The 19546-nt window shown below is 40.6% G+C and overlaps 1 protein-coding gene across 1 annotated transcript in view; it reads right to left on the bottom strand.

Moving 5' to 3' along the window:
* The window catches only part of CPAMD8 (C3 and PZP like alpha-2-macroglobulin domain containing 8), a 56391-nt gene extending 39924 nt beyond the window's left edge, over positions 1-16467 (bottom strand). Inside the window, exons 1-18 of the mRNA XM_075175093.1 lie at positions 15968-16467; positions 13515-13666; positions 13048-13088; positions 12219-12281; positions 9567-9732; positions 9375-9427; positions 8889-8906; positions 7850-7904; positions 7602-7715; positions 6692-6776; positions 6297-6405; positions 5591-5818; positions 5250-5420; positions 4750-4878; positions 2287-2476; positions 830-1002; positions 571-720; positions 296-457 (exon numbers count right to left, since the gene is read on the bottom strand). Coding sequence (XP_075031194.1) covers positions 296-457; positions 571-720; positions 830-1002; positions 2287-2476; positions 4750-4878; positions 5250-5420; positions 5591-5818; positions 6297-6405; positions 6692-6776; positions 7602-7715; positions 7850-7904; positions 8889-8906; positions 9375-9427; positions 9567-9732; positions 12219-12281; positions 13048-13088; positions 13515-13666; positions 15968-16467 — 2559 coding nt within the window. The remainder of the gene's footprint in view (positions 1-295; positions 458-570; positions 721-829; positions 1003-2286; positions 2477-4749; positions 4879-5249; positions 5421-5590; positions 5819-6296; positions 6406-6691; positions 6777-7601; positions 7716-7849; positions 7905-8888; positions 8907-9374; positions 9428-9566; positions 9733-12218; positions 12282-13047; positions 13089-13514; positions 13667-15967) is intronic.
* Between the last annotated feature and the right edge of the window lie 3079 nt (positions 16468-19546).

Below are 19546 nucleotides of genomic sequence, written 5' to 3'. Positions count from 1 at the left end.
CATGCCTGGAGGAACCTTCTGGTCCCCTGTCTGATTCTCCAGAGCATCAGCATGAATTCCTTCACCCAAGAGGATATCTGGCCCTCTCATCAAGATTGGCCAAAATCAAAGCACGTTTCTCCAATATCTTTGCTGGAACAGAGTACTCTGTTCTCGGAAATTACTTTTCAGCCTACTCCCTGGAGAAACAGCTCTGACGTGAAAAAAAAACAATGGCCTATGGAGCTGAAAATTATCCTGCAAACATGAAAGTAAAAAAGACACTCCATAGAGAAGTGAGGCTGATTCTTCCTACTGTAAACGCGAAGCGAGCATCCTTGGTGATGTCCCAATGCCAGGGAAAGACAGAAGATCTACGGCGTCTACGTGAGGACATGCCTGGCCACCAGAAGTGCCCTTCTTCCTTTGGAGCTCCAAAAGCATCAGATACATCATATTCTGCAAGCTCTTGAAAAACCTGCAGGGAAAGGGAAGAGACTGCTGTGCTTAGGTATAAAGGCTACTTATTAAAGGTAAAGTGCAGACAGCAGTATTAAGAAAGAGACATCAGTGCCTTAAGCTTCCTTGTACCTGACTGGTTGTCAGCTGAAAACCTGTCTTCAGCAAGTAGACACTCTTATCCACAGTGGCAATGCAGACGCAGCTTGATTTTGCAGCTCTGACCTTGATGTTCACAACATCACCAGGTCTGGTCTCATTTGCTGAGAGAGCCACTGCAACCTAGGAATGTAACATTAAATCCCATTATCTTGACTCATAATCAGCAGACAAAACTACAAAGAGTAACAAGACGCCACCCCCTCCTCTCCACTAGCTACATTGCCAATACCTGATTTTCAAAGGAGGACTTCACAGTGAACTGCAGGCTGTCCGTAACCCCTTCTCCATTCTCCCTGACGTAATACACCAGGAGACGGCCCAAGGGAGCCATGTTGTGAACTACTGGGAACGGGAGGAATGTCATGCAGACTTCAACCTCTGCTGCAGGGATACTGGTAGGTGCTAAAAAATAAATTGTAAAAACGACAGCATTATTTATCAAAATCACTCTCTTCCTGCCCCATCCAAATGCGGCAAGGCACAGAACTCTCCACCCTGGACTTGCATCCTTCCCTTGTTCCTGTTGCACACGTTCTTCTTGAACTCAGAATCTTTTCCCTTCCTTTTTCTTCTCCTTTTGTAAGCTGATAGGCAATTAGCACCCATAACATAATGAGCAGTATGGAGAAGGTGGATAGAGAATGACTACCCAGTGTTTTTCCTGACATAAAATCAAGGAAATATACAACTAAGTTATCAAGCCATTTAAAATAAACAAAAGAGGGTATCTATTGCTGCAGAACGCTGCTGAGAGAAAAAGTATAAATGGGTTTGAAAAAGGAATATGCAGTTTATAGAGCATCGTTTCACTAGCAGCAGTTAGAATCATAGAATGGTTTGGGTTGGAAGGGACCTCTAAGGATCATCTACTTCCAATCCCCCTAGTTTCAACATCTTTCTCTAGATCAGGTTGCTCAAAGCCCCATCCAACCTGACCCTGAACAATTCCAGTGATGGAGCAACCACAATGTCTCTGGGCAACCTGTACATACAGCAGCTGAGAACCAACCTTCAGTGCAGAGAGTTATTACAAATTCTTAAACCATTGATTACCAGAAGATGGGTGGGTACATCTAGGGAAATTTCTTTTACTTGTCCCCTAACTATCTGAAACTGGCTGCTATTGCAGAAATGTTACTAGGATAGACAGACTTTTCCTTTGGCAGTTGTCGTATGCATCTTCCCAAGCATACCATTCTTTATCCCCCTGTTCCCTGAATTCACCAGATTTGTACCTTTCTGTTATTCCTTGTACAAACTAGGAGTCCGCATTTCATTTCCCTTCCCCATGCTAACTGCGTGATCTTCTCCTTTAGCGTGATCCATGCTATCAATCCATCTAATGTTCTCTTCCAAATTTAAGCTCAACCAGCTTAGTAAATTGCCCTAGCCCCATCATACCACTCAGCTGATCCCAAGCCAAACATATTAAGAAAGAATAGAGTTTTCTTAACAGAGAAAGACTTGAGAAAGACTAGAGAAAATTCTCCAAGAGTTATCCCTCTTGGAGAAATTTATCTTTTTTCTATATGATTATGCGTGCAATGGATATCACTATTTTTCTTGCACAAAATTATTCTATGCCCTTTAAGAAGCAGCAAATTCAAAAAAGAGGATACTTAGGTTTGCAGAAAGGTTGTTTTTCCCTCAAAATAGGGGCGAGTTTGCATTTCTGATGCTAGCTACCTGTTCCGGGGAAGCGTGTGATATCAACGTTCTTCTCAAAGGGAAAGGTGGCTCTTTTGCTCCTCTGCTGGGTGATGTTACTGGGCTGCAGTCCTGAAAGGACAATGTTGCCTCGCGATGCCACTTCATAATGTAGAGTGAAGTTGCAAGGACATGTGGACTTCACTGCAATCCAAGCCTCCTCTCCTACCTGCACCCAGAGATATAAAAGCAAAAGATCTGGTCTGTTACAATGCATGCTTTTTATTTATAAAGCACAGAAATCTATTTGGGTTTCAGTCCACAAGAAATGTGACCCCTCTCCTAAGAAACGTGTGCACTGAAAAGTATGTTACATTAGCACTGTTTTCATGGACTTTCCTCACAATAAAAAGGGGCCTGTGTTCAGCTCTTCAATCCCTGCAAATCTAATGGGAGAATGGGCTGGGGGGTTGTATGCATTAATGAAAACAATAAAGGAATCTCTGGAATCTTGAAAGTTAAGCCTTTTGGCACAGAGCAGCTGTCAGAATTGGTTGAATTTTAGACACCCCTTCAGTAGTCCAGCCCCAAAAAAAGAGATGGGTTGGGGGTGGGAAGAGATGTGCGTTTGATAGTCTTTGCAGTTTAATTGAGATTATACATGGTGATTACTTTCATATGGCAAATACTAATGCAAACATAACCAATGTGGCATGAAATTACTGGGAATAGATCTGAGGGAAAATGCTTTCAAATTACACAAGTCTTGACATTAATTTGCAAGTCTGGCACTCAAGGAGCTGTCAAACACACAAATAAATGAGAAGAGAGCTGCTTTTTTCTGGGTAAACTCATCTGATGCCTGCAATAGGCTTCCGAGCAGCACACCGACTTCCTGGACTTTTTGTGCACTGAAGTCCTATACCCAGAGGTACTTGCTAAGTACTGAATCCCCTGGAGACAAAATCCCCCAAATACTGCCAATCCCAACAGAGCAGACATCAGTGTTCAGTCATGGGATTAGGACTGGGTCATGTCTGGCTGAGTAATACGCTTCTGTGAAGCAGCCGACTTTCCTAGGAACACAAACTTCTTGCTTTTGGGATATGAGGAACAGGTAACACTTGTATTAAGTAGGATTTCTTCAGCAACTTCCACTCCTGATCCTCCTGCCATTTAAAGCATAGCAATGCCCAACTGAGACTGTTAAGGCTGAATAGCAATGTTAAATCCCAATGAAATCTTTTGAAAAACCTCTTTCTTCAGCACTAACAGTGTTATCTTTCCAGAATGTACATATGGTACAAACCAAAATGGCAAAGACTTGAATACAAGGAGCTGCTAACGGTTAAATACAGTGAGAATGCCACAGAGTCCAAGAAGTGCCTCGTGACATTAAATATTTGAAGTATTAAGAATTCCCCAGTGCAAATGATGAAACAATTAATTAAAAAATGAATGTAGCTAATTGGAACACCCAGTAAGAGCTGGCAAAGCAGGGAAACAGTTCCCACATCAGCTGGTCATCCAACTCCTAGCTTTCCCACAGAAGAATTAGTTCTAATCAGGTTATAATAAGAACAATGTGTTCAGATTAGCAGTGTATAATCCCCTTTCCATATACCTCAGGAAACTTGTAAAAGATTAATTAGCCATTAAACTACCATGAAATGCAATGATAAAAAAAAAATGCTGTTGTTTGGATACAAAGAGTCTGAAACCAACCTGACGGATCTGCTGATAAATAGAAATCTAAGTGTGTATAGTGCCAAATCCACATTTTTTTTTTTTTTTTCACAAAGCAATATGCAGACCCTCAGAGCATCTTCTTGGGTAGAGAACAAGCCCTAAAACAACTCTCAGTAAAACAATATGCAACAGAAATCATGGTTAAATCACATCTTTCCTTTAGGAGAAAGGACAACTTTTATGTGGAAGGACCACATTTTTAGAGATACTCCAACAAAAACTACAAAAGAAAACAAGATAACTATGTTCATAGTTTGATAACTGAAGACTAAACAGATCCAGATGAAACTTAAACTGGAAGTTTTAGTGAGACTACATAGCCCTAATTTGGATCTTTAATATTAAGTTACTTCCATTAACTTCACTTCCCATCTTTCAGCATTTGTTGACCTGGACTAAAGCATGTCATTTTCAGCAAACAATTCATATGTGAATGTTACTGGAGGTGCACAGAACATACATTCAAATATGAAAAACTGAAATGTTGTCAGTGCCTATATCCACCCTCTCGCCCTTGTCCCCACAACGCAAAGGAGAATGAGATGCTGCACAAAGCGTCAAAGCCACTTTGCTTAGAACTGTGTGCAGCCATTATTTGGTGGCTGAAGTGCAGCTACTTCAACCTTTGTAGTGGAAACAATAAATAGTCCCAGGATCCCAGAAATAGAAATGGCTAGAAATATTTAATTAGAACAAGGTACTTTAAGCCAAGAAATGTAGTCGTTGCCATGATGGAATATGAAGCCAACGTACCTGGAAAGGTTTATCTGGTGCCTGGAGCTGGATGTGACACTTGCTAGGTGAGTACCAGCTACTGATGGACAAGTAGTTTGGCAGATATTGATCCCCAGACGGTTTCCCATCAATCGCTGTCACTTTGGTCTTAACAGAAGTTAGATCTGAATGTTATGCATGCATAGAAAGCCTGATTTGTACTGTCTTCTTACCCTGTACCCCCATCTCCCATTTTATACTTTCCAGCTGTTCATCTATTGTCATCTTTAATAGCAACAGTACTCTCCAAATATTGGACCCTTACTACTATGTTAAGCTGTATTTGGAGAAGCATCTTTTTATGATGGTTATCAACATCAGTTCTATTGGCAGCAAGAAACAAAGCAAAGCTGCATTTAAATCAAGAAGTTGAAGCTAAAAGGCACTGATTTCCTGTTTGTAGCACTGATTATAAAGTGCAGGTTTGACAAGATTAGTTACATTAAAGCCTGCTAATCCTATAAAGAGCTTTCACCCACCTCCAGCCAGACATATTGGGCAGCTGTAGGGATGGAAGGGATTTCAAACTCCACCAGGCCATTTCTTGATACCAGTTCACTTGTATAAACATTGTCCTTTGGTGTGAGTTCAGCTTTAATTCGGATAGTGACTCTGTCAGCTGGACTTCCATCAGGGTAAGTGACTTCTACCTACAAAGTGTTCCATTTATAGAACAATGGGGTTTACATTATTGGAAATTCCAGTCAATGACAGAAACAGCAGGTGGGAAAAACACACCAGAACATGGTGTAACATCCTGGGATCAAGTCAGTATAACCTTATATCAGCCACATGTCAGTGTCTCTAGTTTTAATCTTACCTTTCCTTTGTAAGGCAGTCCAGGTTTGAACTGTTTTCTGGTATCCTTGGAGTACTTGATATCAATCAGCTGTTTCTGAACAGGTGTTGAGTCATCAAATGTAACCTGCTTGCTCCCATCAGAGCTGATCACTGTGGCCCAGATATTGACCGTGCCTCGAAAATGTTCCGGAACATCAGCTGGCATCATGTCTTTTACACACACATCGAAAACAGCAGAGCCATCAATCTATGAAGTGTGTTGGGGAACAGAAACATAAGTTTGCATTCACATTCAAAAAATGTCTAGAAGCCAAATCTAAAGCATAGGCACTTGATAGGAGCTTGCAGCAGTATTTTTAGAGGATGGGGAGTGGAGGGAATTAATTGGGGAGTGCGTGAAGGAAGGAGGAAAGAAAGCAAGTTTCATTTTCCTTCCTTATCCATAGTCTGGACTAGCTCTGTCACAGTCCCTCATTCTCATGTTCTCCGTCAGCCCCATATGAGCTAAAACCAGATCAATACTATGCCAACAAATTCTCATTCCCCCCAAATCATAAACATACCATGTAAAAATATGTCATATTTTTATTATGCTGGACCCAATTATCGCATTTATTCATTTATTTTCTGATCCCCCATCAGTAATATAAAATAGAGCTGTGGTATTAACTTCAAAGGGTACAGAACAGGCATTTTATTGCAGCTGACTCAATGGTCTCCCTCACCTGCGTGGTCTTGAGGACAGGGTGTCCCACTTCATGCCTGTAGTACCCTACGCCATTTATAGTCATATTGACGATTAACTTTCCTGTCACTGGTTTTCCAAATGTATATCTGAAATGGAAAGAAGATAATGAATAACTTCCAGCTGTTTTCTGCTTTCCTGATTATATCAAGGCTAGTACCATGTGACCTGCACATCTAGAAAACAGAAAAAAAAAAAAATCACAGAAGGTTTTCCAGCTTGTTATTATTAACATGTTTTATGAAGGCTCTTACATAGGAAAGCTGCTGATGATGACCGGAAATTATCTGAAAAATCCGCAGCAGATGAGATCCAAGCTCCAATGACTGTACTACAATCTATAGTAATGAAACTTTATTTGGGACATGTTCCTACCTGGCATGGACAGTTCCTTTTTCGCACAGTGAAAGATCACGAATGTAGCGAGGGGGGTCAATCAGCAACTCAAATTTTGGTAATACTACAATGAAAAGAAATACAACAGAATCTTTTCAAGGAGATCTTATTGTCCAGATTACAGCAAAAGCATACACAGCTCTGACAAGATCACTGCTTATGGTCAGATGAGGGCAGTGTAGCTAACATTAGGCAGAACAGCACTCAGCAGAGAATGAATCAACAAAAGTAGCAAACCAAGACCATCTTGGCAAGATGACCTTAGCAACACAGCCTTAGATTTTTCTTCTTTTCAGAGGGATCTGTGTTCCAGGATTTGAGCCCAAGGTTTTTCTCTTAGATACATGGTAAAGAGGAGAACTTGCTACTGACTCCTCCACAATATGTCAGGAATAGAGCTGAGATACTAGCAGTTGTCAGTTTCTATAAATGCTCGTGTGATTAGGTCAGATGCCATAGATGGTGTGCTGGGTGTAACGATGCCCATCTTTCATCAAACAGAGGGACTTTGAGAAAAGAGGGGTTGCAAAAAAAGAATTCAGAATTCCAAGGAGGGCTCTGGGAAAGGAAGGAAAGCACTGATAGACTGAAAGCATCTTAAAGAGTTTTTCAAAGTAAAATTGAATCTCTGTTACACGAACATATCGTGCAATATGACACTCCGTTTCAGGTCCTTTACTTCACGAAGTGTGGAGGACATGAACAAAAGGCTTGGTTAAGTTGTAAGTGTCTATGTCCCTGAAGTACATAGTCTCTAAAGAATTTTTCCTCATAACATTTTAAATGCATTATTTCTTACGTGTTTCATCTCCAGTAAAACCATTTCATAATATTTTGTTCTTCCAAATGCGCTTGGGTTATACTCAAAGTTGATTTGGATATAACTCACCATATTTCTGAACTTCAAAGGATTTGTTGTATGTGTGCCCCTGCATTTCAGCAAAGATGAGCCATTCACCAAACACTGGCTGATCAGACAAAGGAAAACTCATATTTACAATACCTGAAAAAGAAAACAACATACCGTGAACTCTGTGTAACTCATCAGCCCTTTTCAAGGCTTATTGAACACAACTCAGTATAAGCAGAAGCAAAGGCAAATAACATACACTGAGAAAAAAATAATCCAAAACTTACCACAACAAAATGGCTTCAAATTGCTCCACTCTATCATACGAGACCCCCGAGGATCCTGCATAGTGGTTTAGAAATGAGAAACATCACAGTGAAAATGAATATCACTAATACATTTAACTCAGTTTGCAACAAAGAACTTCATTTTGCAATACATACACTTCACTAACAGCTCAAATGTAACTAACATCTATTGAAAATTTTCTGAAGATACTTTACCAGGCAGTACTTGCTTTCTAAAATTCAGTACTCATTTAAGGACACTGCTTCTACAGCCAATGCACACAAGTAAGCACTGTCAAGCGGCAGATCTTCCACCTATCTTAAGACACCTATTTTGGATGGAATGAACTGGCCTCTGAAGACGCTTTCTTTCTATTCACAGAGGGAGCTGTACAACTAGCAAGACAATTTTTAGATGACAAAGTCAGATGAAATTAATCCTGCTGTTTTTGTCAGCATTAAATCTGTGACTGAATGCAAACAAGAGAAGAGGGTGAATTCTTCTGCTTGCTGACAGCTAAAGAAAACACATGGTTTAAAAAAAAAAAAAAAAAAGACTAGACACAGAAGGAACCTCTCATTCACCTCATAAGGAAGAAGACAGGAGCACCCTTTCCTTGCCATGAATTTCTATTGTCCACTATCATAATGTTTGGGTGCAGAGATGAGATTGGCCCTGCTATATCAGCCCAGCCAGATGAAGGATAGGAGAGTGTCTGCATTGAAAAGAAGGGAGAAATTGAGTGGGACTGTTACATTTATAAACCCCAGTGAAACTAGCCAATTCTTCTCAGGCTGAAAAATGGGAATGGATTTCTGAAACTGAAGTAGAAAACAAGTATATTGTTGGTGATAACAAAAAAGCAAGACATAAAGATCAGTTAAAGACACAGGGATAGAGATAATGGCATAGGTTACAGTTGGAAATGGCCATAATGGACTTGAAAAGGTACAGACGTAGCCTTAAGAGGAACAAGTCACACAAGAATCTTTTGCCTCTACAGGATACATGCTAGATGATTGGCAGACAGATACTCACCACCACATAAGCTTCAATCTGAAAGGAAAAAAAAAAAGAATAAAAGCCTTTATGAAACAAAGCAAGTTTTCTGCTGCTTTGATGAACTGCTGAGTCAACATAAGCAAGGTATGATGCACATAGTGACAAAGTTTAAACATCTCTTCTTCGGTAAGAGTAGCCTAAGAAACATACATTCATTCACACATCTAACTGGAAAAGTAATACTTTGTGCATTACCTAAATAGAGTGCAAGTCTCTGAAAAATTCTCCTAACTGCTTTGGTGTAGTTACATTGTATTTGCTAGCACTACCAATGTGTGTATTCTCCTTCAACAGTAATGCGACCGAATTATAAATTATAAATAACAACAAGCAATCACAAGATATACCTAAATAGATTAAGATATCCAATTGCATTTCTGCATAAATGTACATTAGAATAAAATACAGGTTGCCAAGTATTCCATCATATTTTACAGTGTGAAAGAAAACAATTTTCTTTACCCTGTCATTGACTGGTCTCAAGTCAGAAGTCACCATAAAGAGGTTTATCAACACTAAAAAAGAAAAAGAGGAAATTTATTAGTCATCACAGCTGACACTGAACAGAATATCTCATCCTAGAATCTACCCTTGAAAAAACGTTTTGCTTGAAAGCAGCCCTAGCATCTGGCAAGTTCTCCAAGGTCACTCTACCTTTCTGCTTGGGTTTATAGACAGGTTTATCAGTCTGGATGAACACTGATGATCCTTTGCTATCAATGGTTACTGTGGTATAGTTATGAAAAATGTAGCCTTCCTCTGTTAGATGCCGGTTGCCCCAAACTTTTAGATGTGCTTGTCCACGAAGTCCTGAAGGCACCTATAAAACAGACCATGAGGTGAGGAAGACACAGAAAAGCCTTTGAGCTTTCTGGGGAATATAATTGACACTGAAGTGAGCAAAGAGCAGCCACCTGCTGCATTTCAGTGTAACTGTGTGTTAGTAATAAAAAGAAAATGAAGAACATACTAGATCTTTTACAATATATGAACTTCAAAGGAGGCAAAGTCATGCTAAAAACACGGCAGGAAATTCTCTTCTACCCTTTCTTTATCATTCAAGCAAAGTGATATTTGATCTACACGTGCAGCTTCCACTAAAGAAGGTGTGTTACATGGAGAAATCGATCATGCTACGGAAGACAGGGCTCTACCGATAGAGAAAAAAAAACAAACAAACACAAAAAACCCCAAAACGAAACATGCGTGCTTGCACATTTTCAACCAGTTGCTCAGAGAAATAAAAGACTTTTAAAATTATGTTAGATTAAAAATTACAAAGTAAAAAAATCTGATAATACTGAAATAGTATGATAATAGGTCATAATCTGAGAGTGAAAAAAAATAAAATAAATGAAACCAAAATCAGCAATGACACTGCAGATTTTATTCAACAGTGAGTTACAGTCTTTGGATAAAGACATCTATAGCATTTGGTATAACTGCTGATGTTTCCTATAACACAGGTCTACATTATACCTTCTTGAAACAAATGGAATAGATACTTACGTATTTGTATACTGGCACAGTAAAGGGTGGGGAAGTATTAAATCCTTTCTAGAACCTAATTCCCAGACACAGTTTAACTACCCGCAGGACAGAGCAATATCAACATCAGCCATATAGTAATTACAGAGAAGGCAAAGAAAACTCTGGGGTATGCCACCAAGGCAGAGGAAATCCAATCAGTCATGACAGACCATCACCAAGCTAGTTAGACTTCTGTAAATCAAAGGCTTTAATTTACTTATAGGCCAATGATAATGTAGATGATGCAATAGGTGCAGTGAAGGGGTCTACGCTGTGCTACAGTAACACAACAGAACTGTTCCCAAATACCTGGATCCACTGCAAAGAAAACAGACCATTTTTCTTATGGCACTGCATAGAAAAGACTCATTTAGACATGACCAGCTTCAGTCACGAGCTAGCGATGTAGTATGGCGTTTTTTTTCCCCAGGGTCATATGCTACAGTGATTAATCTAGCATACTATCCAGAGCCTACAGCTCATGGTACTAGCTACTGCTATTCCAGAAGCACATCACAATTTAATATTTATATGATTTGTTCCACCCACCCCCTTTACCTCCCATCAGAGATGACATCTCCAAAGCAAGCCCTGACTAAGTTAAGAGATCCAACACTTTTAAGACTTGTTCTTCAGTCCAGCTCCATTTTGCCTACATTTGAAGTAATAATCTTTCACTGCAAATTACCAAACATAATACATAATACACCTCTTCCAGTTCCAAATGTTTTGACGGTGCTTAATCAAGACGACTGAAAACTCATATTGCTTTGAATTTACACACCATTTTTCAAAGATCTAGGAAGAGGGATGGAGATAAAGGTCCTGTACTAGCATGGAAGCACAGCCAGATTCTCTCACAGAAACCATGAGAATGGCTTCATTTTTCTCTGTATGGTATCACTTAGTCCTACATACAGCATAAACTAAATTACTTCTTTCAATGTACCGCCAACTCTGAACTGGTAGCATTTAGCTCACTCCTTGGCATGAGGAAGGATAACTGACACAAGGTGCAAAGCAGGGGAGATCTTTCACAGGATGTCTTTCTGCTGTAAGAATGACTGCCTTTCACTGCACCCCAGATCTCCAGTATCCTAGTGATTCAAATATTTAAAAAGTGTGATTTACTAAGGTAAGCATACGTAATTTCTTTTTAATGGCTACTGGAACCCTCTGCCAGAATTGCATTTAAATTCATCATCATTTCACTCCACTACAAATCCTCTTTGGAAATAAAAAGTGGTTTTCGTTCCCTCCATCTCTTTAGTATGGGTAAGCTTCATTTTATGGACTATGCTGATGGCAAAAATATTACTAATATAAAGGCTAAAATGTAGAAAAAACTGGTGAAGGCCTATGTTTTTTAAATAACATAGTAATACCAGAATAACTAGCAGACACACAATGTTCAATAATCTGCAGTTTTTATGGATTTCTGTGGTCTGTCCAATGCTCCATGTCACTTACATAGCAATATGTACTGTCATTCTTATAAAATAATCACAACAGAGAACTTTATGTTGAGCAATGAGCCACAGATTCCACCACTGATTTCCTTCAGTGGTGTAAGGGCCTGACAGATGAGCTGTGATGGATTAAGCTTTGTTCTTTTCACTCTCCACTCTTCCTCTTGCGAAGGTTGTTTCCTCCTTAGTCTGTACACTGGAATGTGACCTGTATTTGTGCTTCAACGGCTCAGAGCAATGCCTGATGTGGTTGAAGGCAAGTCCCTCATGTTTTCACCAAAAACATCTTAAAATAGTTGACACTCACCTTAAGTTTAATTGTTCCTTTATCTAAAATGAGAGAGAGAGAGAGAGAGTTATTCTTCTCAAGCTAAGGTACTAACGTTTTAGCCATTTGCAGTTGAGTGAAAGGAGACCCCATGTCATAGAGCTGCTAACTGCAATACCCCTTCATTATGATTTCGCCTGAAGTAATTTTCCTGCATTGTGTAAAACAATCTGCAGGGTAAGCAAGTCAGACCCAGTAGAGTTCTCCAAAATAAACTTGGTCCAGGTTTATTTACAATTTTTGCCCAAGGTAAACTGCAAAGTGCTCTATGGTTAGAGAGTACCACCAAGGCTGAGATTTCAGCACAGGGCATCCTATGCTTACAGAAGTATTTTGCTGTAAAAAGGACCTGGCCTCTTTTGGGACTTGAATAATTCTCAAAAAAAACCACTCATAGAATCTATTTTGATTGCTGGATACAGCCATACCTAAGATTTCTCTTTAGCGTATGTTGTCCACATGTGTAAGCATCATTCCCTTTGAATTACTTAGCCAATTGTCAGCCAATTTCAAAGATGACAAGGGGAGGATAAAACCAGAGACAATCTGTTCCAAGAAAGGAAATGGCTTTTATATAACCTCCAGTTTTTATACACAGAAGGGTTAAAACATGATGGTTAAAGAGCCTGATTGCCTGAGCCTTGTCTACATCACAGCTTATACTGCTACTAGCAGTGGTAGAACAGCGCTACTGGACTTCATTTTCACTAATGTAAATTCATTCAGTATTAAGTTGGACATAATCAAAACACTTTTTGTCTTTACACACAGGACAGAGAGGTATCTGTCTTCGTTTTTAAAGACTTACCCAACCGCAAATTTTACCACCCCTCTCAGCAATACTCAGTCCTGAAGATGGGGAGATTGCATTTCCAGCACTCATTTTAAAATAAGGGTAGAAAATGATGAAGTTGTTCTAGACTTTATATTTTTCTTTAGAGTCAACTTATCTTATTCCTTATACAGCTCCCCAGTGTCAAATATTCAGGTTTCAAAAGGAAAGACACTCACTATAAAACTCTTGAATGTAAATTATCCAGGGTCTCTGTATGTCTTGGTGTTCCAAAATTATTGGCTTTGGATGTTTGAGATCACATACATCAAAACCACATTAGCACAATCAACTGAGAACGTTTAGCAGTAGTCAATGAATTAAATATTAGTTTGGTTCCAGTTCCGTTATCACCTAAAACAATTCGCTAAGAGATATTGATGTGCTCCCACAGCACCTCAACTTATAAACTAGTTCTCAAGTTCAGAATTACAGGAACTTACCCAGAACTGTTCCGTGGCCTCGTGACACAGTTTCTCCTTTAACTACTAACTGAATCTGGACTGTTGTCTCCTTGATAGAGTTAAAGATGGTTACACTTATAGCTTCCTCAACACCAGATCGGAAAACAGAAGGTGCTGCAATCAAATAGCCCCTGAGGAGCAAAATTGGAAGTGGACTGTCAAGAACAGCAACAAGAGTGTGATCTTTATTTGTAAGCCACTTTATGTATAACGAAAGGAAAAGAACAGACTACTCTGCAACATATTTGCCCCTGTAGGGTCACACTTGTGACCACCAGCAGTCTAGGCCTATATCTAATATGCATAAAAAGAACACAGAATGTACATAGAAGTGAACAGAGCCTATGTGACTTACAAATCCTTAGTATTTAAATAAAGACACTAATATTGATGTTTATTGCATACATATTGTATATAAATTTATTTATATATTATATATAAACAAACTAAATATACAATTAGCTAATCATAAGAAGGCTGAAGTTCATGAAAGAATAAGGAGATACCTGAACCTCCAGGAGAGTTTTGTAGATAATGCTTTGGTTTGAAACAATTTAGATACTTCTAACATTTTTGCCTCAATTATTTTTCATGGCTCCATTTTCATAGTTCAACTTGATATACAAAAAAAAGAAGTGACTCTCAGTGCTGATACTCAGCACTTTCTAAACGTCAGACTCGCATACATGTAACGTGTCTAAACTTCCAATTTATATAGAAGCAGTCCAGAAACTGCAGTTACAAGATTGGGCTCAAATTCTCAGTACTGCTACCACTTTTTTGCTCAAACAATTATATCCTGCAAGTTTAAAAACCCCGGGAAAAAGGAATTATTTTAGCAGGCACACACACAGTTTTAAAACCACCCTAAACGACCTCCCATATATACTACAACCCTTGTGTTTCTGAATGGAATCTGTACCATTCCTCTGTACTGAATGGCACCATGCCATGAACTTGTCAACTAAAAGCATTACAGACTCTGAGCTCTTTGATGCGTTGGGCTGTAAGCGACACATTTATATTCTCTTCATGACACACCTTTCTGGGGGTTTTTCTACCCAAAAGGATTTTTTTAAATGAGGCAATTCCTCACATGACTCTTTAAGCCAAATTTCTCAACCCATGCCTTTCTACAGTTCCATGAGCCAGGTTGCTTTAGTTCATGATTAATTATCACTTTGGGATGAGTATGATGGTGTTTTACAGCCCCCAAGTCATCTTTTATCAAATTCCAACCCCATGTTTCTCTCTCAGCAGGCCTCATTGCCATGGAGATCCCATTACCCCCAAAGGAAGTTCAGATCTCTGTGGCATTTGAGTTAAATTGCATGGGGTACTTGCAGATTCAAAACCTTATGGTTGCCAGGTTTGAAAATTCATCAGAACAATAATAAATTACAATAAAAAGTTACTACTTAGACTGCAAATTCTTGGTAAGAAAGACATAGCTGATCTAGTTGCAGAGGGAGAAAGAGTACCATCTGTATCCAGTATGAAATGATTAGATTCGAAGTGTCACATAAGCAGAGCCCTACAGTGCCATATGTGAAGCACATGTATTCACATTGTTCTAAACTGCTGCAACCCTTTCTGAAGTATCAGTCTGTTGATACGGCTATTTAAATCACTCAATAAGTGGCATTTTAATATTAAACATTTAACTTGGCAATTAAACAGTTAACTTGACAGTGACTGGACCGATCCTTTAAGCACATTTGACTAACAGCTCTGTCAGGTTACACGAAAACTTGGCAGGACATGAAATATTTTCTAGTAAGCAAGTGAAAATAAGTTCTCCATGGCACTCAGTTAATGCAGCTATTCACGATGTTGATGCGCTATAATAAGCGAAGGCTAAAGAACAAAGCAGACCTTAATCAAAGTTAACCTAAACACACTGGAACGAGCTGTGGATTCAATTTCTAAAAGCCAGAGAACTTTCCCCGCAGTGAGATGTTTCTCCCCGGATGATTTTCCCCACAAGAATGTTTCACATGCTCTTCGGGAGCAACCAACATTACCTTCAACCATCTCAAGCACAAGAGCAGCCCCTGCGCAACACCCCGGATTCCTTAAATAATTGTTTGCAGATAAAAGCTTTGCAGCCGCTCGCCGGAGGAGCTAGAGGCAGGTATTTCTAAGGAGGCTTTTTTTTGTTTGTTTCTCCTTTCCCTGTGCTATGCACTTTTGCACCGGCGAGTACAAACGTGCTGCTCGGCTCAGGAACCGCCGCAGCTCGCCTCCCCGACCCCAGCCCCTCGAGGGGACTTTCGCAGGCTTTGTTAAGTGGCTGGTGCAGCCACCCCCGGACCCCCTGGCAGAGCAGAGGGGTTCGTGTCCCCCTCCCGCCACCCTTTACGGGGAGGCTGCCCGCGGGCCGGCGAGGGTCCCCGCCCGCCGCGGGGTGCGCGACCTCCTCCGGTACTTACTGCCTCTCCCGGGGCTGGGCTGCGCTCAGGCTGCAGAGGGTCAGGAGGACCCCCCAGGCGCAGCCGGGCTCCTTGCGGGGCATGGTGCTCCGGAGCCCCAGGCCACGGCGCTCTCCGCGGGCAGGAGGAGCCTTTTGTTCCCGGCGAGCGCAGCCCCAGCTTCCCCGCCGCTCCGCTCCCGGGCTCGGCTCCCCGGTGCCTCTGGCCGCCGCCCCCGCCGCGTCCCCGCCCCCGGGCCGCCCCCTCCTGGCCCCGGTGCCCGCTCGGCTCCGGCCCCGGCTCTTTGTCTGCGGCTCCCCGCCTGCTCCTGACAGCATGTACCGGGGGAGGGGGCCGGGCCCCGCACCTCCGCCTCTCGGCCCCGGGCCGCAGCCTGCCCCCGCCCGGTCCCAGGTGCGCTGCCCGCCCGGCGCCAAGCCCCGGCGGGCTCCCGGCTCCAGCCACCGCTCCTCACCTTCACCATCCTCTCTGCAGCCCTCTTCTGAGGGCTGCTGTGGCATCGGCTCCTCTTCTGCCGAGCCCAACCAGCCCCGGGAGACCACCTGCCTGAGCTCCCTGCCTTCCTCCTCGAGTCCCTGAAGGTGCCGGCGTGCCTCACGCAGATGCAAGAGCTGCAAAAGCTTAGGTTCCTAAAGGTCCTGTCAGCTTGGACCAGAGCACAGCACCCCCTGCACGGTCTGGTCCCATTCACCGAGCCTTTCTACTCCGAGGCACTCCACTGAGTGCTGCCAAAGAACCGCTTTCCAACTCAAAATCCAGTGCCAGGACCGATGCTACTCTATCCTCCTCCATCCCTAGGCCCTAATCTATCCTTCTCCATCCCTCTGTCCTAGCCCGTGATTACAGGGGCTTGAGACAGGAGGGGGAGCTCTCACTACACCAGCCTGAAGAAGAGGGTGCAGTGTAAGAGTAGAGCTTAGGCAAATCAGGGAAAAGCATATCCAACGCAACAGCAGGGATTCAAGGTGACAGAATAAATGCCATGTCTCACAGTGATGGATTAAATGCTGCATATAGGTACCAAGGAATGATTTCTCCGATCCTCGCTGGAGATGACCCAGGAAAGCCAGGATCCCAGATGTGCTTCAACAGAGTTGAACTCTCCCTCCAGGAATAAATGAAAACCCTCAACGTAGGTAGTTTGAATCATATTTTTTCCCCCAACACTACACACCTGGCTTAAGGTAAACTAGTAGGAAAACAGAAAAAAAAATTATAAAACACTATTTTTTTTTTCCTAGGTTAGCTCCGTTATTTGAACCTCAGTTCCATTTCTTCAAGAATCACTGACGTGGAGCCCAGCATTTTATTTAGCAAAAATTCGTATCCAAAAGTCAACTCGATAGTTTACCAAAGGCCCTTTTCTTCTGACAGGAAAAACAGCAAATCAAGTTGTTAAAGCTGCTGAACTTTTAAAATTATTTTTCTCCCTCTTAGAATTATTTCCATCACCATATATCTTAGCAGTATCATTACTAGCTAATACATTTTCTGCAAGTCAGTCCATTCCCTAAAAACACAAAGTCATCAAAAGGAGTGAGGTTTCCCTGACTACTTCAGCACAGGACTTCAGAGGCTGATCAGTCCATAGCCAGGAGAGCAACAACATGGTGCCTAAACTTTTATCCTCTTTGAAACTTACACTAATTTTAATATGACTTCTCTTAAAAAAAAAAAAACAACCAAAACCCAAAAAAACCCCAAAATATTAACTCAGTAGCTTTTTGATAAATTCAGATTATCTTCCGTAATAGATTACACTGCTAGATGTGGCTAGATTTTCCTACTTAAACCTATCTTAAAACAGCATTGTCTTATTTTTGTGGAGAGGCCTAACAAGTCTAGAAGAAGAGGGAACAGATTTTGTCAAATTAAAAAAGAAAAGCTAGGCTATAGTTTTAAAAAGTATGCTCACCTAAAAATTCTTTATACCAGACAACTTAAACAGCCTGAAATCAAAAGGACTATGTATTTTGCAAGGTTCATTACAGTTTTTAGGATTGGACACAACAGTTAAAATCATAGCCAAGCAAGTTTAGAAGGTTTTAAAAAAATCACCTATTTAAGCCACTCTTATTATGTCAACAGTCCTTGACTAATGTTTGTCTACAGATCTGGTTTTAACACTTGCCCTAATTGTCAAGATCAGCGTGAAGAATTGAAAGAGTTTTATTCAATACAGTAAGAACATCAGAATTATGCTCTCATTACCGAACAAGAAGTTTTTAAAGATTGTTCACCACCTTGGGAAAGGTTACTTTTATTTATTTTTAATGGGATTTTTCTAGCTATAGCTCATCTGTGGGAGGAGTTGCAGAACATCTTGGAGCAGCTTTCAGCTTTTATTATGTAAGCTGAATCCATTTTGCTTGCTGCTGCGCCATTTAAGCACAACTGCTCCTCTCTTGCTCACTTCATTGCTCATGTATCTTCACATGAGAAAACAACGCTACAAGAGCTACCAAGGGACTCTTTTGTTTGTCCAAAATTGAAGACACATGCAAGAAAGCATGAAGTAAAAAAGAGGCCCTCTAACACATCTTTTCTCTCCATCTTTAAAGTGTACAGGGTTCTTCCTCTGATCTCCCATTCCTCAGAAATGTATAATTGTACTCGAATGGTACTATTCTTCTTGTACTAAGAGTTGTATTAGCTATGTACTAGCTTGTACTGGCTATGATGTTCAAGGATATAAGTGAGGCAGTACCTGTAAGAAATGGTAACGGATTTTGTTAGATTATGTTAATTAGTTTAAGACATTAACACTCTCCACAAACCTTGCACTAGTATTCTTTGGGGCGATGTCAGTTCAATTGACATTACACTGGTTTTACATGGAATTAAATACAATGCCTGCCATTCAGATTTTTTAAGAGCTGTATTTTTCTACAAATGTTTTGCTAAAACATTAGTTTTATCTTTCTCCATACTAAATGCAACTATGGCACAGTTGAGATCAACATTTACTTGCACCAACTCTGTCAAACCTAGGTCGCACTTCAGTTTATGATACTCTTAATAAAATAACTCTGTTTTATAACACAACTTAGCCTTTGAAACTTAGCTAGAAATGGAAATAGCTGGATTGTCCAAATTTAAAAGAGTGGATCCTTCCTTACTGCTGCATTCTCCTTCAGTTTATTCAAACTCTACAACCACAGAGATCATTTCCCAAGCAAACCAGCTAGGCTTTATGAGAAGCAACTTACTAGAAAGTACATTAAAGTGGGAATGTTTTGGGTTTGTTTTTGGTTTTTTTTTTTTTTAATTGAGACAAACCGAAACATGCAAAGATAAAGCCAAATCTGGTAATTCCAAATTCTTTTTCAGCTTCATCATATTCTCAGATACATCCACAGAACCCTCTATGCCTCAATATTTCCTGTCTGCAAAGTAGCAATAATAATGTTAGTCTCCTTCCTAAGGGTAACACTTAATAGCATCTTGGAATCCTTTGATTAAAGACAATAAGGAGGCAAAATGAAAATGAAGCACCTCTGTGTTCTCATGGTATAGCAGCCTATAACTGATGTACAATACCTCACCAATCAAAACAATGACTTTGATAATAGTCCTGCA

The sequence above is a fragment of the Calonectris borealis genome, chromosome 28, assembly GCF_964195595.1.
Source record: "Calonectris borealis chromosome 28, bCalBor7.hap1.2, whole genome shotgun sequence".
Lineage (NCBI taxonomy): Eukaryota > Metazoa > Chordata > Aves > Procellariiformes > Procellariidae > Calonectris > Calonectris borealis.
The sequence above is the reverse complement of the archived record's forward strand: the minus strand, read 5'-3'. Positions and strand labels throughout refer to the sequence as shown.